The sequence below is a fragment of the Ornithorhynchus anatinus genome, chromosome 3 (assembly GCF_004115215.2).
Source record: "Ornithorhynchus anatinus isolate Pmale09 chromosome 3, mOrnAna1.pri.v4, whole genome shotgun sequence".
In the NCBI taxonomy this organism is placed as follows: domain Eukaryota; kingdom Metazoa; phylum Chordata; class Mammalia; order Monotremata; family Ornithorhynchidae; genus Ornithorhynchus; species Ornithorhynchus anatinus.
In genome coordinates, this window is record NC_041730.1 from 70,865,080 (window position 1) to 70,886,103 (window position 21,024).

Here is a 21,024-nt window from a genome sequence, read left to right on the forward strand (position 1 = left end):
TCCCCACCCTCCTCACCCTCTCCTACCCCCACTTAAGGGTCTTCAACACCCCCAGATAGAACTTATGTATATATCTTTATAGTCTATTCCTTTCTCTCATCTGTAATTATTTTAGTGTCTGCTTCATCCACTAGGATGTAAGCTCCTTGTTTTGCTCTCTTTTCCCTCTCCTCAGCCCTTCGTCCAGTGCTCTGCACACAGGTCCTCAAGTTTTACTATTGATTGGGGGTTTACTGAGTGCAGTGAATTTTACTAAGCGCTTAGGAGAGTATAATATAACAGAGTTGGTAGACACGTTCTGTTCCCTGCCCACAGTGAGTTTACGGTCTAGTTTATATGAAGAAATACTTTATTGTAACTGCCGACAGAATAAGTCACACAGTGACGTCGGTTCAGAGTCTAATCGGTATAGGTTCATTAATACGTTAATAATTGATGCAAAGATATCGAGACAGTATATATTTCTGCTGTTTTGGAAATTAGCCAGTCTGAAAAGCAGAATCAGAGGAGGAAGGTTATCTTCTTAATTTCATAACAATTTCTGTCATTTATTAGAGTCGGTGAGAAAACGTTTTGCAGGGGCTTTCTAGCCAACAAAAACCATCACTTCTCTGAAGTAGACAAAGTAAAATATAAAGTTATTGCCCACCTGGATTTTTGAAAGCCAGTAATTTTAGACAGGGAAAGAAGAATGGCATAGTATCTACAGCATTCTGTTTTTAGAAAGCCTAATGCATAGATTTGGCTTTTGGTTTGTTTTCTGTTGAACGTTTATTGGGCAGTGTTGTTTCTACACAGAAGTTTCTGACATTGTGTTTTGTTGCACTGATCCCATCTAGATCATGAATCTTCTAGTTATGAATGTCAGTTTGTTAAAATGGTGAAGCTGAGGGGAGTCGGGCATCACTGTTTGAATTTGGTCTTGGAAGCAGGAAATCCTTTTCATGATCCACCCTGGCAGAGATAGGGTTTTGTGTTGAGTTGTGAACAAGCGGAAGGGTATGACCTAGTGAAGCTTATTCATTCAAAATAAATACGATTGAATGAAAGAGTGAATTATGAAATGGGAAAGTTTGGCAGGGAGACGTACAAGAGGTGGGTTTGAAAGAAAGGAAGGCTGGATGTGGAGGAATTGGAGATGATTGCTGGAAGAGTTGCCGGATTATTTTTTTTATTTATTTTCTTTTAGTATTTGTTAAGCACTTTGTGCCAGCGTTCCAGTACTGTACAAGCTAATCAGTTTGGACACAGTCCATGTCCCCCATGGGGCTCACAGTCTAAATCTCCATTTTATGGATGAAGAAGTAACTGAGGCACAGAGAAATGAAATGACTTGCCTGAGGTCACACAGCAGACAAGTAGTGGAGCCAGGATTAGAACCCACGTCCTTCTGACTCCCAGTCCCATGCTCTGTGCACTAGCCATACTGCTTTATACCTTGCCTTATCTTTTCTGCAGGTGCGCTCTTGTCGACCTTTTATCCCAAATAGAGCTTCTGGCTTGCTCAAGTTAATCAAACGGATTGAAGAAGGACTTTTTATTTTAAATTTAACTAAGCCTATATTACAACCTAGCAGACTTTCTCAGATAATTTTAACTAAAGTCTGTGACTAAAATCTGAAGTTAATATGCCTAAAAGCTCTCTGCAGCTTAATCTGCAGTCAGATAGAGAAACATAAGAGACAAAAGAGAAATGTGAGTTCATTTCTACTGTAAATCTCCCCAATCACATCTGACAGTAAAAATGTTCATAAATGGTTTTTATTGAATTGCACATTTTGATTTTCTTGGAATTTCAATTTTTGAATATTATAGCACTGTTTGAAATATTATTTAAAATTTGTCTTTTGGAAAAGAATGGCAGCAGTAAGACATTAACGATTTATTTTCACATATAATTGAATTTGATTGTCAATCAGTGGTATCTGAGTAGTCTATTTGCCACATTGGGAAAAAAAAAAAAGTAATTTAGCATGGCTGTTAATCAATCAATGGTATCGGTAACGGTAGAGAAGCAGAGTGACTTAGTGGAAAGAGCACGGGCTTGGGAGTCAGAGGTCATGGTTTCTAATCCCGGCTCCACCACTTATTAGCTGTGTGACTTTGGGCAAGTCAGTTAACTTCTCTGTGTCTCAGTTCCCTCCTCTGTAAAATGAGGAGGAAAACTGTGAGCCCCACGTGGGACAACCAGATTACTCTGTATCTACCCCAGTGCTTAGAACAGTGCTTGGCACAGAGTAAGCGCATAACAAATACCATCATTATTATTTTTATTTATTGAGTGCTTACTATGTGCAAAGCGTTGTACTAAGCGCTTTGGAGAGTACAGTCCAGCAGACTTAGAGGACTCGGTTCCTCTCCTTAATGAACTAACATTGTGATGAGTTGGCGCTGGAAGAGCATAAGCGACTTTTGTATGTTTTAATGCAAAGAAAAAGAAAGTGTGGAAACACCTGCTCTAGGTGTTGTTTTTTTTTTTGGTGTGGTATCTATGTGTCAACTACTGTGCTAAGCAGTGGGGTAGGTACAGATTAATTAGTTTGGATGCAGCCTGATTAACTGTGATTAATCTAATTAACTGAGCCTCTTGGGGTTCACAGTTTAAATAGGAAGAAGAGCAGGTATTTAATCCCCATTTTACAGTTGAGAGAACTGAGGCCCAAAGAAGTGAAGTGACTCAGGGTCACAGAGATGACAGGTGGAGGAGCCGGGAGTAGAACCCAGGTGCTCTGCCTCCCAGGTCCGTGCTCTTTCCATCGGCCATGCTGCTCCGCGTGTTGAGGGGAGGCAGCTCTGCACACGGTAAACACTCAGTAAAGGTGATGGAACGAACGTATGAATGGAAATATCATCCGGGTCTGCCCAAGGTAGAATTCTCCCTTGACTGGAAATGGAAGGACCATATCTGACAGTCGGACTGTGGCCACTGTAAAATCAGGTCTCATGTCACTGTTGTCTCAATAGATGAGTGTGCTCATTAAATTCCTAGATAACCAAGTTCTTTGGTTCAAAGGTTCTGGATAAATGGGTATCGCTTGATAATACCTCTATAGTAAGAAGAATTTTGAGTCCTTAAGTTGAAGAAATGTCAAAAATCCCATGGGTTTTGAAGGGGAGGGGGAACAGACTCTCCACACTCGTGATTGCGCTTCTCCTTCTCGCCCTACCCTAACTCCCTCAGATCATTTTCTTTAGTTGAGGATCCTAAATGCCCCGTCCCAGGTGCTGATCATATTAATTAATTAATTAATTCATTCATTCATTCAGTCAGTCATATTTATTGAGCGCTTACTATGTGCAGAGCACTGTACTAAGTGCTTGGGAGAGTACAATAGAACAGTAAACAGGCACATTCCCTGCCCACAATCAAGTTGGTTGCTCAAATTCAGTGTTCTGTTCTTGACGAGGAAAAACGTTGGTTGTGTGCCCTGCTGTTGGTTTTTAAAGGAAATTGAGCTCTTCAGTGGGAAGGTAGTTAATACAAGTTAATGTATCCTTTTGGACACAAAATATGACGGGGAGCATTCAAATATCTGCTAGTTCAATCATTTCAAGCCATTTGTGGTACTGTAAAGCTTAAGGAATTTAAGGTACTCTGTTGTGAAAACCCAAATCTTGAAAATTGTGGCCTTATCAGTGATATCTCAGATTTCTTTCAACAGCCTATGCAGTATTGGAAGGCTACACGATACGTTTTACCGTAATTTTGGAGAGAGAAGAAATAATCTCTTTTACAGAACATGCTTTGTTCTCAGTTCGGTCTGTCTCATTCCTCGTGCTTGATTGATTTAAACATGTTCCATGCCAAAGGGAAGATTTGTAGTTTAGATAGCAGTTAATTGATGTAAATAAAAGTCGACCTTAGCTCTGGAAATAAAACGACAAGTACCACAATAGGTAAACTTTGCTCTCTTCTAAAATGTACAATTTTCCAATTTGAGAAATTAGTGCTGAAAATAATCTGTTGTTGTTTATTTGTTTGATTGGTCTCTGTGTTTTTTACTGCATTGTGTGTTGGGTCACCTCAGAATGAATCCTAGTAGGGAACAGTGGCTGTACGTGGTATTTTTGGATAGGACATTCCCTCTCGGTTCCAAGCTTTTAAATCACCACCAATTTTTTAAAAAAATCCATCTGTTTATCCTCAAGGCTGAAAATGCAAAGGGCAGAAGATAAGACTAACTGTGTTTTATATGAAATGGAATACTTTTGTAAAGCTCATGTACAGCAGTTTAAAATAAAGGGTGTTTTTGTTTTGTTTTTGAGGAACGAAATACCACTTATTTCCTTTTCAGTGCCCCCCGACCTTCCCACCCATTCCAGTGATGGGATCCCCACGCTGAGACATTGAGTCCAGCTATTGGCGATTGATTCTACTTTTTTTTCGGCCTCATGGCCTGGGCTTCTAAAAAGCCTCCACTTGGCGTCATCGAGAGCTTGAGAGACAGTTGGTTAGAGTCCAGTTGGCTCATTCTCCGTAACTTGTAGCAGGACATGGAGGTTAACTTTTCTTTCCTTTTTTTTAATGGTATAAATGCTTATTCATTCATTCAATAGTATTTATTGAGCGCTTACTATGTGCAGAGCACTGTACTAAGCGCTTGGAATGAACAAGTCCACAACAGATAGAGACAGTCCCTGCCATTTGACGGGCTTACGGTCTAATTGGGGGAGACGGACAGACAAGAACACTGGCAATAAATAGAGTCAAGGGGAAGAACATCTCGTAAAAACAATGGCAAGTAAATAGAATCAAATGCTTAATATGTGCTAGGTATTTTACTAAGCACTGTGGTAGATACAAGCTAATCAGGTTGGACACAGTCTGTGTTCCACATGGGGCTCACACAGTATTTATCCCCATAGTACAGGTGAGGGAGGTAACTGAGACACAGAGAAATGAAGTGACTTATCCAAGGTCACGCAGCATTCGCGTGGTGGAGACTGGATTAGAACCGTGGCCCTTCTGACTCCCAGGCCTGTGCTCCATCCACTAGGCCATGCCGCATCTCTTGGAATTTCCTTGGGACCTGTGAGAGGTTCCTTCACAGCCAGGTTTCAGCATCTTATTCGGAATCGATTTTCCCAGCTGGGGACAAAAAAATGCAGATTTAGTTGTGCTGGTTTAGGAAGAGAATAAGTTCTCCTATAGCAGGAAGGGAGGAAAGAGGACTGAGTTGGCAGATAGATGCATTGCAAAGGGAGATCTTAATTTTGGATCTGGCAAGATCCCATTCGGTTACTGGGAAAATTCAGGATGGTCAGTGCTGGGTGGACAGTGTCTAGGTGGTTTTCCATCCGATTTTGCGTCAGGCAGTCTGGTTTTTCTGGGTCTTCCGCCTCTTGACGGGGGAAATGGTATAGTAGTCATTTGTCCGTCTTGCACTAGTTCCTAAGCCGTTTGAAGGCAAGGGGCGAGTCTTCTAACTATAGTACTGTCCTGAGCACTTAGTACAGACCTCCAGAAGTGCGAGCCAATTTTAGCTCCAGCATTTTAATAGGTCAATCAGCAAGTTTTTAAGGTCCTCCAATTCCTACAAGGATTATCTCCTTACGTATCCAAAGTATCCGCCCCAATTAATGTGAGAGTGATTTTCATCTTCTCGATTTCAAAAGAAAAAAATGGATTCAAGGAATGTTCAGAAGTATAAACGGTTGTTTCCAAAAGGTGAATGCGCCCTGTTTTTTGTTTTTGTTATATTTAACAGTTAATTCTTAAAACGAATGTGTATTAAGGGGTCGGCAAAGGGTCGTCTGGAATTCTTGAGTTTTTGCATTGGTCCCCTTCAGCTGTGTCTGGCTCTGAACAGCTCACTAATCTCCTTTACTTTCATCTGCCGTGCCTCCCTCCCAACTAGCTTCCAGAGTTTCCTTTTTTCCCTTTCTCCCCCAAAACGCTCCCCTTTCCTCCTCTCTTTCTTTCAAGATATCCCAGTAACAATTTCAGAGCTAGTCCACCCCAGCCTTTAGTCCTTTAGTTATAAATTAATGCTCGAAAGGAATTACTAGATGTGCTTCAGCTAACCAAGTAACCTAAGAACCACCTACGTTCTGGCTTGAAAGCATAGAATCGTGATGGACTTTTATAGATCATTTTCCAGTGGCTCTTTTTAAAAATTAACTATACATTCCTACAGAGTGATGTGAATGGGGAGGGCGGGGGGGCGGTCCACTAAAGAAGTCAAATGGAAGTGTAATCGGGCTGGTATTTACAGGCTGAGATTTTGAAATATATGGCATTTGAGAGAGATCGGTTTGCATGTCAGCCAAGATTTAACCCAGTAATGTAATGAGAAAGCATTTGGAAAGCGACTTGGGTCATGATGATTTGAGGACCCACACTGGAGGACGGGAAAGATAGCTTAGGAATAAATGCATTGTTTCCTCAGAAAGGGTGAGAGAAATAAAGCTTGAAGACTTGAGAAATTTATTTTAGGAGATAAACCGATGACTTTCTGCTCCTACTGGTTTCTGAATATTGATAAAATAGATGAAAATGTATCCTTTTAATCTTTGCAAATTAGATTGAATTTGAGATGACTTTAGTTTTGCCATCATCAGCAATAAAACCTCTAAGTGGAATAGGAGGAACAGTCTTTATTAAGTCCCTGTTATGTGCAAAGCGCTGCGCCTAACGCTGGGAAAGAAGTTCAAGGATATGAAAAAGATATGGTCTCCGCAGTCGAAGGATGAAGGGTGAGATGTGTTTGGCGACTGACGCGAGAAGCAGCGTGGCTCAGTGGAAAGAACCCGGGCTTGGGAGCCGGAGGTCATGGGTTCGAATGCCGGCTCCGCCACTTGCCCGCTGTGTGACTGTGGGCAAGTCATCTCACTTCTCTGTGCCTCAGTTCTCTCATCTGTAAAATGGGGATGAAGACTGTGAGCCTCACGTGGGACAACCTGATTACCCTGTATCTACCCAGCGCTTAGAACAGTGCTCTGCACATAGTGAGTGCTAAACAAATACCAACATTAGCATATAGACAAAACAAAACTCTAAATGCCAAGGATAATGATAAATACGACTGGAGCAGCAGGATGTCAAGCTCTGACATCCCGAAACCTGATGGCCTGGGATAGATTGAAGATAGTTTGGACACAGTCCCTTTCCCACATAGCATTCGCAGTCTTAATTGGAGGAAGGAGGATTTAATCCCCATTATACAGACGAGGTAACTGAGGCACACAGTTCACGACTCAGACCAGTGGTCCCAAAATGGCCTGACTGAGGTTCGATAAATCGAGAAGACCTCAGGCTGCCAGGGTTGAAGTCCTTCCTGGGCTAGAGCCCGGGCTGATAGGAGTCCAGTGGCCTGGGGAGGTGGGGCCGCCTCTCTCCTGCATCGTCCGCCTGGAGGGGCCGGAGACAGGGAGCAAATTTAGAGCTCACACTTACCAGGCTTTAGTTCTGAGTTGTAATTGAAATTCCTTTTTTTCACAGATCGTTTTTTAGAATCACTGGTTTGGTCCTTTTCCTGAAATGATGACTGGTGGCGAGGCCGGGTGGTCGATCGTCTAGTTAGGTGTTAAAGTTATCGGGCAAGTCTGGTTCTGTAGTAGATTTCCCTTCAGAGTGGGGACTGCGACACCCGTATCTTTTTTGGTAGAAGTTCCTCAGATCAAATTGGATTTGGGCTTTTAATTAGAAATAGGACTTTGTTAGGGAAAAATGATGGTAAAAATCCAAGCCTCGGGTATCTAGAGATTGGAAATGTATTGCTGTGGTTAGTAACAACAATGTCGGTATTTGTTAGGCGCTTACTACGTGCGGAGCGCTGTTCTAAGCGCTGGGGTAGATGCAGGGTCATCAGGTTGTCCCACGTGAGGCTCACAGTCTGAATGCCCATTTTACAGATGAGGTAACTGAGGCACAGAGAAGTGAAGCGACTTGCCCACAGTCACACAGCTGACAAGTGGCATTCCTAATTGCCATTGCATACTGCCCTCTTCGACACATGGTGGGAACTTAATGAATGATGTGAATAGTGATTACCAATCATTTATAGTAAAACATTATATTCGTACAGCACTTTTATTGTTCCAGAGTATTCTCAGTGTATCTCATTTTAGCCGCACAACATCCTGTGCGCTGAGGAAAGGCAGATATCGTTTGAATTTAGGTAAACTGAGGTCAAGTCCCTCTAGACCGTGAGCGCATTATGGGAAGAGAATGTGTCTGTTCTATTGTCCTCTCCCAAGCGCTTAGTACAGTGCTCTGTTTCACAGTAAGTGCTCAGTAAATTCCACTGATCAGTTAAGGCCACAGAGAGTCGGTGGAAGAGCCGGAGCTAGAACCTAAATGTTCTGATCTCCCGTTTCTCAGTCCTTACCACTATACCGTGCTTCCTCATGTAATTGAAGTACTTTTATTCAGGCTGAGTTACTGGATGGAATTTAATTAGTACGGCTTTTGTACTAGAGAAGCAACATGGCTTAGTGGAAAGAGCCTGGGCTTGGGAGTCAGAGGTCATGAGTTCGAATCCCGGCTCTGCCACTTGTCAGCTGTGTGACCGTGGGCGAGTCACTTCACTTCTCTGGGCCTCAGTTCCCTCATCTGTAAAATGGGGATTAACTGTGACCCTCACGTGGGACAACCTGATGACCCTGTATCTCCCCCAGCGCTTAGAACAGTGCTCTGCACATAGTAAGCGCTTAACAAATACCTACATTATTATTATTAGATTTTTTTTTAGTGGTGTCTTTATTCCTTGAGCACATTGCACTCTCTCTCATTGGATAACCTTTTACCTATTTTTCCAGAGAGCTATCGAGCCTTCCAATAAACCTGTACCCTGATTAGTTGCTTGAGGTGGCTCCCCGAGCCCTTTTCCTCCCAGTTGAGTAGGCAACCGAACTCTAGATGACAGGAGCACGTGTTCCACGCCTCGGGCCACGATATGAGTCTGCCGTGTGACCTTGGGCAAGTCACTAAACTCTGCGCCTCAGTTACCTCGTTTGTAAAATGGGGATTAAATCCTCCTCCCTCCAAATAATAATGTTGGTATTTGTTAAGCGCTTACTATGTGCAGAGCACTGTTCTAAGCGCTGGGGGAGATACAGGGTAATCAGGTTGTCCCACGGGAGGCTCCCCGTTTTACAGATGACGTAACCGAGGCACAGAGAAGTGAAGTGACTTGCCCGCAGTCACACAGCTGACAAGTGGCCGAGCCGGCAGTCGAACCCGTGACCTCTGACTCCGAAGCCCGGGCTCTTTCCACTGAGCCCGACTGTGAATGCCATGTGGGTTAGGGTCTGTGTCCGAACTAATTAGCTTGAATCTATCCCGGCCCTTAGAACAGTGCCTGACATATAGTAAGCACTAACAGATACTGTATAAAAAGGGAGATTCACGGGAAAATAACTCAGTGTCGGGAATAATTTTATATTCTGTGTACAGCCAGTTCTGCCACACACTGTGTGGAATCATTATATGCTCCGGTGGAACCTTGTAAGAGAATTAGGCAACATTTGTGAGCCAGCGTGGATACAGCATGCCACTGTTTTAGAAGAACCAGTTTGTGTGAATGTGTGCGTTATAAAACTGGGTATATATAGAGAGATGGAAAGAAATTGTGAAATATAATTATCACTTTATTTTAGGAGTTCTTAGGGAGCAGACTTTATCTTTGGTACGTACTAACTCAAAACAAATAATTAACTTGAAAATATATGATGAGGGAAACCAATTTACCCCTTTTTGCCATTAAAATGTAGTCCAAATTTAACACTCTGGGAAGTTAATACCTTAAATGGAAATGAAAAAAAAAATGAGCACATTTTGACGTCCAAACCGTGAATCGCCTCTTATGTCGTACAGATGGGCTTAATTCTCAAAATCTTGTAAATATGACGTTCACGGATTCCCTCCTTTTCTCTGTGATTCATTAGGCTCTTTGTGAATTTTTCAGGTGTGAAAGCAAGATGGCAGGAAACAGCCTTGTTCTGCCAATCGTCCTCTGGGGTCGCAAAGCTCCGACGCACTGCATATCGGCGGTCCTTTTAATGGATGATGTGTCCACGATTGTCACAGGATGCCACGATGGCCAGATATGTCTCTGGGACCTTTCATTAGATCTGGAAGTAAGTCCAAAGCCACTTTTTTATGGATCTTTATAAACTTGAAATACATGCATCTCCACGTTGGAAAGGGTATCTGCAGGCACATCTGCTCCAAGAGGCCTTCCCTGACTATGACCTCCTTTCCTATTCTCCCACTCCCTTTTGCGTCACCTTGACTTGCTCCCTTTATACATCCCCCTTCCTAGGCTCAAGGCACTTAGGTACATATCTCACTTAACTTCTCTGGGCCTCAGTGACCTCATCTGTAAAATGGGGATGAAGACTGTGAGCCCCACGTGGGACAACCTGATTCCCCTATGTCTACCCCAGCGCTTAGAACAGTGCTCGGCACCTAGGAAGCGCTTAACAAATACCAACATTATTATTATTATTATTATTGTTATATCTGTAATTTGTTTCTATTGATGTCTGTCTCCCTCTCTAGACTGTAAGTTCATTGTGGGCAGGGAATGTGTCTGTGTATTGTCCTCACCCAAGCGCTTAGTACTGTGCTCTGCACACAGTAAGTGTTCAATAAATGCCATCGAATGAATGATTACCACATCTTCTGAAGTAGCGCTTAAGGCAGTTACTTATTCTTTTTCCACACCCTTGAATTCTGTCATGAATACGGCGCCCTTTCATTCTGCGCTGGAAGCAACTCTTTTTGTCTTTATGAAATCTTTTAGTCTCGCCTGCCCAGCTTCTACTCGCTCTCAGAATGGTGACTTGCCCAGAGGCAGGTCTAATCAAATACGGCTCACGGTTAGATGCCTCGCGGTCAGCAGAGGATGGCTGGTTAGCCGCGCTCAGCTCCGTGCTCTGGGAGTAAGTGCTCTGGGCGTGGGGATTTCCAGGGGTTTGCAGTTCATGCAGTTATCATGGAGTGGACACCTCTAGGGTAGATTCCCTCCTGTTGCAGAGGTGGGGGGTTTCTTTGGCCTGAGCAGAACTACTGGAGCTCAGATATATCACTTGTTTGTCCCCCTCTTTCTTTGTCTCTTTTTTTCTCTCTCTCTCACGCACATGTGCGCGCACACGCAATGCGCTCCCTCCGTCTCCCTCATCCTGCGTAAGACTATTTGGCCCACTATTTATCTTAATTATAATGATATGGTTGTTTGGATGTCGACGTTTATCCCTGTCCGTCTCTCTCATTGTACTACCATTTTCTGCTTGTAATGGAGCAGAGATTTAGGGTGAGTAGAGGCTTTTGGATTTGCCAAGAAGGAGGTCACCAGTGACTTCCGGGAGGGCAGTTTCTGTGTAGTGAAGGGAGCGGAAGCCAGGTTGGAGTAGGTCAAGGAAAGAGTTCGAGGAGAGGAAGTGACGGCAGGTGTAGACAGCTCACGCGAGGAGTTTGGAAAGGAATGTTAGGGAGAGGGAGCTGTTGGTCAAGGGAAGATTGATTTAGGATAGGAGATACGTGAACATGTTGGAAAGCGGTGGCGAAGAAGCCTATGGAAAGTGAATGGTTGACGATGAGGGTCGGGAGGGAAGGAGAGAGAGAAGTGTTTTGTTTGAAAAGGTGTGAAGGGATGGGATTGGAGGTACTGGTGGAAGGGATAGATTTTGAGAGAAGGCTGGAGATCCCTCTTCAGATATTTCTGGGAAAGATGAGTCAAAGAAGTGACAAGAGGAGGGACGGGAGAGGACCAGGGGAAACGTTAGGGAGATCATGCCTGATGGTTTAAATTTTATCAATAAAGTACTTGGCCGGGTCAATTCCAGGAAGGAACCGGGGAGAGGGGAGAGTATGTGTATGTGGGGGGGTGTTGGCCGAGGCGGGGTCTGGGGGAGGGGAGGGAGGGCAGTGGAGGCACGGAGGGACAGGGGATTTGATGGAGTTAAATGTGTGAAACAACTGGTGTGGTCAGTGGGAATGGAAGTCAGGATGGAGAAATAACGCTGCCGGGTGGAGGAGAGGGAAGAAGTAAAGCGGGCGGGGATGAATTGGCGATGGATGAGGTCAGCCTGGTTTCTGGATTTCTGCCAGCAGCCCTCCACAGCTCGCTCTCAGGAGGCCCAAGGTGGTGAGCTGGTGATGCGAGATCGTCGGAGGGACAGGGGCCTGAGGGAGTGGACTGGAGCGGATGGTGACGAGGGTGTCGATTTGTATGCCATTATATATCTGTGGTTTAGTTAAACATCTCCGTGCTGTGACTGTAGAAGAGACGCCCAGCGTGGCTTAGTGGAAAGAGCACCGGCTTGGGAGTCAGAGGACATCTGTTCTAATCCCGGCTATGCCACTTGTCTTCTTTGAGACCTTGGGCAAGCCACTTAACTTCTGCGCCTCAGTTACCTCATCCGTAAAATGGGGATTAAGACATCGGGACAACCTGATCACCTTGTATCCACCCCAGTGCTTAGAACAGTGGTTGGCACATAGTATGCGCTTAGCAAACGCCATTAATATTATTATTTTTATGCCCAGGTACCCCCATCTCACTCGGCGGCTCCAGGCATGGAAGCGTAGGCCTCGGGGTGTTGGTGGTGCATCCTGGCTTTGGATGTGGAGCTGTTGCTTGAGGGTGATGCTTAAATATTGATCCAACATAAATCCTCTTTCTAATTACCATTTTTATTTTAGTCGTAAATCACTTTGCAATGAAATAAAAATAGGAAACTACAGACCTTAGTTTTGTGGCTCCGGGGAGTATTTCTCAAATAACCTGAGTTTAGCACTCTACCTTTAGTTATTTAAGTATGAATGCGGCCCACGAAATCCTGGGCTGGAAGTTATTTGCTTCGTCCTCCCACCTCAAGGCGGTATTAAACTTAGGCGACCTTGGACAAAATGTCTCTCGTTTTTACAGTTGGCTGGAAAAGGCACTTCATTAAGCTAAAAGAAAAGAAATTATGAATCCAGAGACTCAAATGAGGCCACAGACTCAGCACTTAGTTAATGTAGGGAGCAGACTGCTGTCTCGCCTTTACAAGTCAGGTGCAAGAAGATGTAGGAGGGAAGGTTCCCGGGGAGGCAGCCGTGACTCTCGTCTGAGACCGGGCCTCGGATCCGCCTGATTGACGCAGGATTTCGGGGAAGCAGGAACACCGGCGGTCCAGCCGGCGCACAGAGTGATTCAGTCGGCCTCCTTTGCATCCCGCAGAAAAGGGGGTACCAGTCAGCTGACTGCCTCCTGCCCAGTTTCCCCTTTTGGACGATCCGAGCTGTTTCGTTATTGCCAGGACGGAGCGAGCCTCTGAATCTTTCCCCGATGTAGTAACCAAAGCAGAATGTTCAGCTGCTGGGGTGTATTTTCAATTTCAGGGCTCTGATATTTAGAGACGGAGCTGATGATGAAAGCGTTTTACAGAAAAGTGCTTGAAAAGGTCAATGTATTACAGGCGGCCCATTCTGTTATGTGTAAGACCTATCCTTTGCGTATCATCTAGAGCGAATCCCACTGGACTGTAGTCTTTCAGTTTCCTGGCTGTTTTCCTTTTTTCTTTTCAGAGAAGGCCATTCAATCAATCAGTGGTACTTCTTGAGCACTTACTATGTGCAGAGCACTGTTCTCAGTGCTTGGGAGAGGACGGTACTCCATTTTTAATGGCTATATGATGGGTGGTTTTGGTGTACGGCTCTCCGCTTCTTGGGTTTTTGTTTTTTTTAATGATATTTGTTAAATGCTCAAGTGTCGGTCACTGTTCTTAGCACTGGGGTAGATAAGGTTATCAGTTGAACACAGTCCCTGTCCCACATGAGACTCGCAGTTTAAGTAGGAGAGCACAGGATTGAATCCATATTTTACAGTTGAGGAAACTGAGGCGCAGAGAAGTAAGGAGACTTGCCCGAGGTCACCCAGCAAGCAATTGGCGTGACTGCGATTCGAACCCAGGTCCTCGGACTCCCAGGCCCATGCTTTTTCCATTAGGCCAGGCTGTGCTTCTCACTAGTCCATGTTGCTTCTCATTGAAATCAGTCAATCGATTGCATTTATTGAGCCCTTCCTATGGGCAGAGCACTGAACTAAGCGCTTGGGAGAGTACAATATAACAGAATCAGCAGCCTCGTTCTCTGCCCGTAACATGCTCACAGTCTAGAGAGGGAGACAGACATTAATATGAGTAAAAACTCTCCGCGCGAATGTTGCCGAGGTATTTTTTCCCCCCTACGTGACTCTTCCTACTGGATGGGTGTCTCGGTGACATTTATTCTCCTCACATGACCGGCACAGCTCAGCCTTGTTTCTGCTTTTTGAAAACAGATGTCTCATCTGGGAAAACAGGCAACATTAAAATATTAACTCTTCAACAGCTTGTCTTACATAATGTTTTTCTGCTCATCTTTTTTCTTGTTTCTATGGAAACGTCAGCAAGGTGGTCAGGAACTGAAATGGTGAATGTCAACACGGTTTCTAGTTGTCAGCTGACCCCGGTGATAATAATAATGTTGGTATTTGTTAAGCGCTTACTATGTACAGAGCACTGTTCTAAGCACTGGGGGAGATAACAGGGTAATGAGGTTGTCCCACGGGAGGCTCACAGTCTTAATCCCCATTTTACAGATGAGGGAACTGAGGCGCAGAGAAGTTAAGTGACTTGCCCACAGTCACACAGCTAAGTGGCAGAGCCGGGATTCGAATCCATGACCTCTGACTCCCAAGCCCAGGCTCTTTCCACTCAGCCACGCTGCTTCTCCATCAGTCTGTGGTATTTATTGAGGAATTAACGAGTGCAGAACACTGCGCCAAACTCTTGGGAAGGTATTGTACAGTGGAGTTGGTACGCACGATTCCTGATGGATCGGTGGTATTTGTTGAGTGCTTACTATGTGGAGAACACTGTACTGAGCGCTTAGCAAGTACGATACAACAGAGATCACGGACAAACTGTTGCAGATACGTTCCCTGCCCACAATGAGCTGGCAGTCTTGATGGGGAGACAATTAAATTACAGATAGGGGAAATGGCATTTTAAAGTTATGTTTACAAGGGTTGAGAGTGGGGTGAATATCTAGTGTTTAAGGGATACAGGTCCCCAATTCATTCCTGTTGTGGAGATCCATTTTTAGTCTGTAATCATATTTTCCAATTTTCAAAGGAATTTTTACTGAAGCAGTAAGATAATAGAAATGATCATTTTGACTTGCGTCAAATTTTCCGGCAGGCTGAGTTTCTCCTTATGAAAAGACGTTAACGTGTGCGCAGTATCGGAGGGGAAGGCAAAGGCTTTGGAGCTGATCGGCCATCGGAGCTAAACGTTTTACCCCAGTTTCGTAATCAATCAGAGCACTGTACTAGGTGCTCTGGGAGAAAACACTAGGGGTAGAATCGGTCATGGCAAAGTGGCTAGCGCACGGGCCTGGGAGTCAGAAGGTCATGAGATCTAATCCCAGCTCCGCCACTTGTCTGCTGTGTGACCTTGGGTAAGTCACTTCACTTTTCTGGGCCTCAGTTACCTCATCTGTAAAACGGAGATTGAGACCGTGAGCCTCACGTGGGACGGGGACTGTGTCCAACCCGATTTGTTTGTATCCACCCCAGTGCTTAGTACAGTGCCTGGCACATAGTAAGCGCTTAAATGCCATTATTATTATTTACTGAGGGCTTACTATGTGCAGATCACAGTATGAAGCACTTGGGATAGTATAATACAACAGAGTTGGTAGACATGTTATCTGCCTGCAAGGAGCTTACACCCCAGAGGGGACACCAACATTAAGATAAATTACAAATATGTTCCTAAATGCGGTGGACCTGTGAATGAAGACTTTTTTTAATGTTTTTTTTTAGCATTGATTGTAAGCTAGGCAACTGAGCTGATCAGGTTGGACACAGTCCCTTTCCCATGTGGGGCTCGGTCTTAATCCCCATTGTACAGATGTGATAACTGTGGACCGGAGAAGCGAAATACCATGCCCGAGGGCACCTAGCAGACGAGCGGCAGAGCCGGGATTAGAATCGTAGAATTAGAATTAGTACAGTGCCCTGCACATAGTAAGCGCTCAATAAATACTATCGAATGAATCGTGGTCCTTCTGATTCCCAGGCCCGTGCTCTATCCCAATGGGGTCATGCTGCTTCTCCTCGGCCTCAAGGAATATGTAATTTGAGGGGAAACCAGTGCAAAGGAATTTACAGACAGAAGGCAGAAGTGTTTAAATTGTAGCCTACGTTCATTAATACGTTCAAAAATGCCCTGGGGAATTGTGTTTAAGTGCCGCAGAAGTGCTGGGATGATCCTTGGGAAGTTGGGACCTGTTATTCTAGGATGAAATTTTGCTTCTCTAGCAACAATTCCCTAACCCTCTTGTTGTATATATCATCTTCCTTGTATTTTATATTGTGTGTTACATCCTTCCTTAGCAGGTCTGTTGGCCTTCACCTCTCCCCTCCCGTATTCTTAGATCCCGAACCCTGGAGAGCTGGGGATCGAGTCTTTTCTCTGTTGTTCTCTCGACAGAGCACTTAGTACAGTGCTCTGCACCAAGGAGGTACTAAATGATAGTTTTGAGTGGTGGAAACAAAGAGCTAAATAGTTTGGCCGTTCCTATTTCAGGGTCTCTTCATTCCTCCTCCCATTCTGAGCACTTATTAGCGTAGAATATTGTCCTGAACGCCCAAGGGATTAGGTCCTCAGGGAGTGTATATTTCTATTGCAAAACGTTTTCCGTAGCGAGTGATTAGCGTCTTTGGGGCATACACAAATATGTGCTTTTACTATTCTAGATGAACCCTCGGGCTCTGTTGTTCGGCCATACAGCTTCAATCACTTGTTTGTCCAAAGCCTGTGCTTCCAGTGACAAGCAGTATATTGTGAGTGCCTCTGAAAGTGGGTAAGTCTTCTCACTTGGTCATTTCTCAAAAGTGGGAAGGAAAATGATGCCAGTTCATTAATAATGTAGAAAGTTTTTTTGGTTTGGTTTTTTCCTTTTGTGCCAAAATAAAGTTTTTGGTTGTGTCTAAAGGCATTAATTTTAAATGCATTTTTAAGGATAGCACTCAGCAGCATCTACTGGGCGTTATTATTTTTGTGACTATTTAGTATTTAGCTTTTCCTCCGGCAGGCCGTGGGCACTTGACAAATTCCTACGGAATGGGCATGATATAATGAGGTTGGGAGAATGCTTTCAAGTTATTTGGTCTCATTATTGGTTAATATACTTCCTTGCTGTTAAATGTTACAAATAGGGATACCAGTCACTTGATTTTCAAAATTGCCCCGTTTGTAAAAGGAAGCCTTAATGCCCAAGTAGAAAACCCGAAGCATTCGTTTAAAGACATGAAAACATACAAAAGATCAGAGTGTTTCTTAATGACCTTGCTTGCTTTCCACGCAGTTAATCCTGAATCCAGTTTATTCAGATGTTAAAATAATGTATCTGAGTGCAGATATTGCGGTCTCCATCTGATACTGAATTTTTTTCTTTTTTGGACGTTAATTCAGTAAGGTTAGAAATGATGTGATTAGAATCAGAACTGGAACATTGAATTTGATTTACAGTATCATGTGCTGTAGAATAGAATCCTGTTGACCATTTCATTACTCTCTGTCTTGGAAAAACTGAAAGTATTGAAACTTCTACCTCTAAATTAACTCAGGTCATGTTTTTTATATAAAGAAGTGGCGTTTTTATGTAGCAAAATTATTATGCTAAATCACATTTTAAATTTTCCATTATAGATATCGAAACCATAAATCAAAGGGAACCTGTTTTCTTTGATTTTTAGTGAAGTATGTTTCGTGAAGCCTAAGAGAAAATTCGTATTAGCATCACTTGGAAAGAGTCAAGGATTTTGAGTTCTCTAAATCCTGCTTACATCTTTTAATATGTTATGAATCGAAACCTTCTCCTTTTATTCCATTAGCAATTAGGAATAATGAGGTTCATCTTCATAGTAACAGATGAATTCAATCACCAGATATTACTCAAACTGAAAAGAGGAGGATTTAAGGAAGAGTGAACATTTTGTGTTGGATTAAATGCCAAAGAAAACGTTTCGGTCCAAATCTTCCTGTGGATTAAAAGGGGATCCTTTGCAGAATAAAAGTATATTCGGCCAAGTTAAATGATATCTTTGTTCCTTTTTTTTTTTTTTTTTTAAGAGAGATGTGCCTATGGGACGTGAATGATGGAAGATGTATAGAATTTACAAAATTAGCCTGCACCCATACTGGTATACAGGTCAGTGCTCCAGGACACCTTGTCTTTGTCACCGCATGTAGACTTTCGTTATGCGCTCTAGATTCTAAGCTCGTTATGGGCAGGGAACGTGTCCGTTTATTTTTATATTATATTCTCCCAAGAGAATATATTATATTCTCCCATTTCCCCTATAGTACAGTGCTCTGCGCAAAGTAAGCGCTTAATAAATACTAATGGATGAATGGACGAATGCTCCGCATCTACAGCTGTTAATCATCTTGCGATTTAAAAACTTGAAAATCACCTGGTCGCAATCCTTGTCCAGATGCAGGTGGTCTGTCGATATGGATTGGTGAAAGATTAAGAAGGGGTCCTGGGAGTAGACTGAGAGGGAAGAGGGAGGTGTCTGTTCATCTGCCCTCAGGAGGATTCAGCAGAAAGGATGGGAAAAAAGATCAGAAAAATGAGATAATCAGTTACTACTAGATTTTTTTTTATGTCACTCAGCTTTTATGGATAAAACATTTATATTTTCAAAGCCACTGCATTTCTTGACCGCTTCATGATGGGTATTCAGTCCACGGTCCTTCGCCTTTAAGAGACGCAGTGTGGCGTAATGGAAAGAACCCACGTCCGTAGAGCCAAACAACCTGAGTTCTGATCCCAACTCTGCCTCTTGCCTGCTGTGGTGACCTTGGGCGGGCACTTAACTTCTCCATCCTCTAGTTTCCTTATCTGTCAGATTCAGTGATTCAATGCCAGTTCTCCCTCCTATTTAGCTCCGCGAGCCCCCTGTGGGACAGGGTCCGTGTCCGATCTGCTTATTTTAGATTCACTATTAGTGTTAATAATAAGAATAATAATGTTTGAGCACCTCCTGTCTCTCTGGCCTCCTTAAGGGTACTTCCTTTAAGGCTGCAGCCATGGCTGGTGACAGCTGGAGGACCCCCATCGTGGCTCAGTGGAAAGAGCCCGGGCTTGGGAGTCAGAGGTCATGGGTTCGAATCCCGGCTCGGCCCCTTGGCAGCTGTGTGACTGTGGGCAAGTCGCTTCACTTCTCTGTGCCTCAGTTACCTCATCTGTAAAATGGGGATTAACTGTGAGTCACGTGGGACAACCCGATTACCCTGTATCTACCCCAGCGCTTAGAACAGTGCTCTGCTCATAGTAAGCGCTTAACAAATACCAACATTATTATTATTATCTGTCAGTTTCTGGCCTTGCCCCGGCCAACGTGAGTATTGCGTATATGGGACACCTCCCGGGTCTGTTCCCTTAGTAGCTTACAGAAGTCATGAAGCTTGGCACAGTTCTGAGAGTCTTGGCTATGTTTTTTCGGACTCCCAATTCTAGGAGCTTTCCCTGAGATTAGAATGAATGCAGGCCATGGACTCGGGGATGCTCTGTTTTTTTCTTTTTCCCGCTTCCCCTCCCTCTTAATACCACATCAGAGAAATGATGAGGTGGCAACAGAACTCCCACCGCTGCCTCTTTCCCCTGAAGGAGGAGCCAAGAGTGGAAAGGGGCCAGAGCGGTGACGCTCCATTGCTCTCTCTCTCCGGATAGGAGGTGGTCTCTTCTGTCGCTATCTACGGACCTATTCTGTATTGAGGAAAGTAGACATAATACGGAATTCGTTATAATTGGAAGCCCGGCTTAGGGGCAAGAGCACGGGCTTGGGAGTCAGAGGTCGTGGATTCTAATCCCAGCTTCGCCACGTGTCTGCTGTGTGATCGTGGGCAAGTCACTTAACTTCTCTGTGCCTCAGTTACCTTACCTGTAAAGTGAGGATTGAGACTGAGAACCCAGCGTGGGGCAACCTGATGACCTCGTATCTATCCGAGCGCTTAGAACAGTGCTTGGCACATAGTAAACGCTTCACAGATAGCATAGTTATTAGTATTATTATTATAGTGCTTGATATTATGGGGCAGGGACCACGTCTACTTCCCATCTGTGTATTCCAACGCTTAGGTGGGTGCTCTGCACACAGTAAGGGCGTAATAAAATATGGTATTACTACTACTTGTCAAAGGGAATAGAGATTTGGGATGGAATATTAATTATTTTCTTAAAGCACTGGACAGCTGGGATTTTAATTAGGGATTCTTAATTGCGATATTGATGGAAGTGTGAAAGAGACTCTCTCTTTTCATTAATTAAGTTCTACCAGTTCTCCATTGGGAGTCAACGCGAAGGAAGACTACTCTGCCACGGGCATTACCCTGAAATCCTCGTCATGGACGCCACCAGCCTTGAGGTTCTGTACTCGCTGGTGTCAAAGATATCCCCTGACTGGATCAGCTCCATGAGCATCATTCGATCTCACAGAACCCAAGGTAAATATAGATTCCGTTCTTCCGAAATGGGTGCGGTGCCGTGTCGTTTCACGGTGGAAACTCGCTGTGCAAATAAACTTTGTTTCAATAGTAATAATAATAATTATAATGTTGGTATTCGTTAAGCGCTTACTATGTGCAGAGCACTGTTCTAAGTGCTGGGGGAGATACAGGGTAATCAGGTTGTCCCACATGAGGCTCACGGTTAATCCCCATTTTACAGATGAGGTAACTGAGGCCCAGAGAAGTGAAGTGACTCGCCCACAGTCACACAGCTGACAAGTGGCAGAGCCGGGAGTCGAACCCGTGACCTCTGACTCCGAAGCCCAGGCTCTTTCCACTGAGCCACGCTGCTTCCAAGCTTTACCTTGCTAGCATGAAGAGTGAAATATAATTTGGATGTAATTAAGAGGGCAGTGCCGATCATTTGGAACGTTTTCCGTTTCAGAGGATACCGTTGTAGCAGTTTCAGTGACGGGCATTCTGAAGGTGTGGATCGTTACCTCTGAAGTTAGTCGTATGCAGGTAAGGAAG

The 21,024-nt window shown here is 44.0% G+C and overlaps 1 protein-coding gene across 2 annotated transcripts in view; it reads left to right on the plus strand.

Annotated features, from left to right (window-relative positions):
* The window catches only part of WDR7 (WD repeat domain 7), a 447,173-nt gene that overhangs the window by 27,663 nt on the left and 398,486 nt on the right, over positions 1-21,024 (plus strand). For both annotated transcript variants that reach the window (XM_029059993.1, XM_029059994.1), the window contains exons 2-6: positions 9,909-10,080; positions 16,734-16,840; positions 18,112-18,190; positions 20,316-20,490; positions 20,939-21,015. In XM_029059993.1, the coding sequence (XP_028915826.1) occupies positions 9,922-10,080; positions 16,734-16,840; positions 18,112-18,190; positions 20,316-20,490; positions 20,939-21,015 (597 nt within the window). In that variant the 5' untranslated portion in view covers positions 9,909-9,921. The remainder of the gene's footprint in view (positions 1-9,908; positions 10,081-16,733; positions 16,841-18,111; positions 18,191-20,315; positions 20,491-20,938; positions 21,016-21,024) is intronic.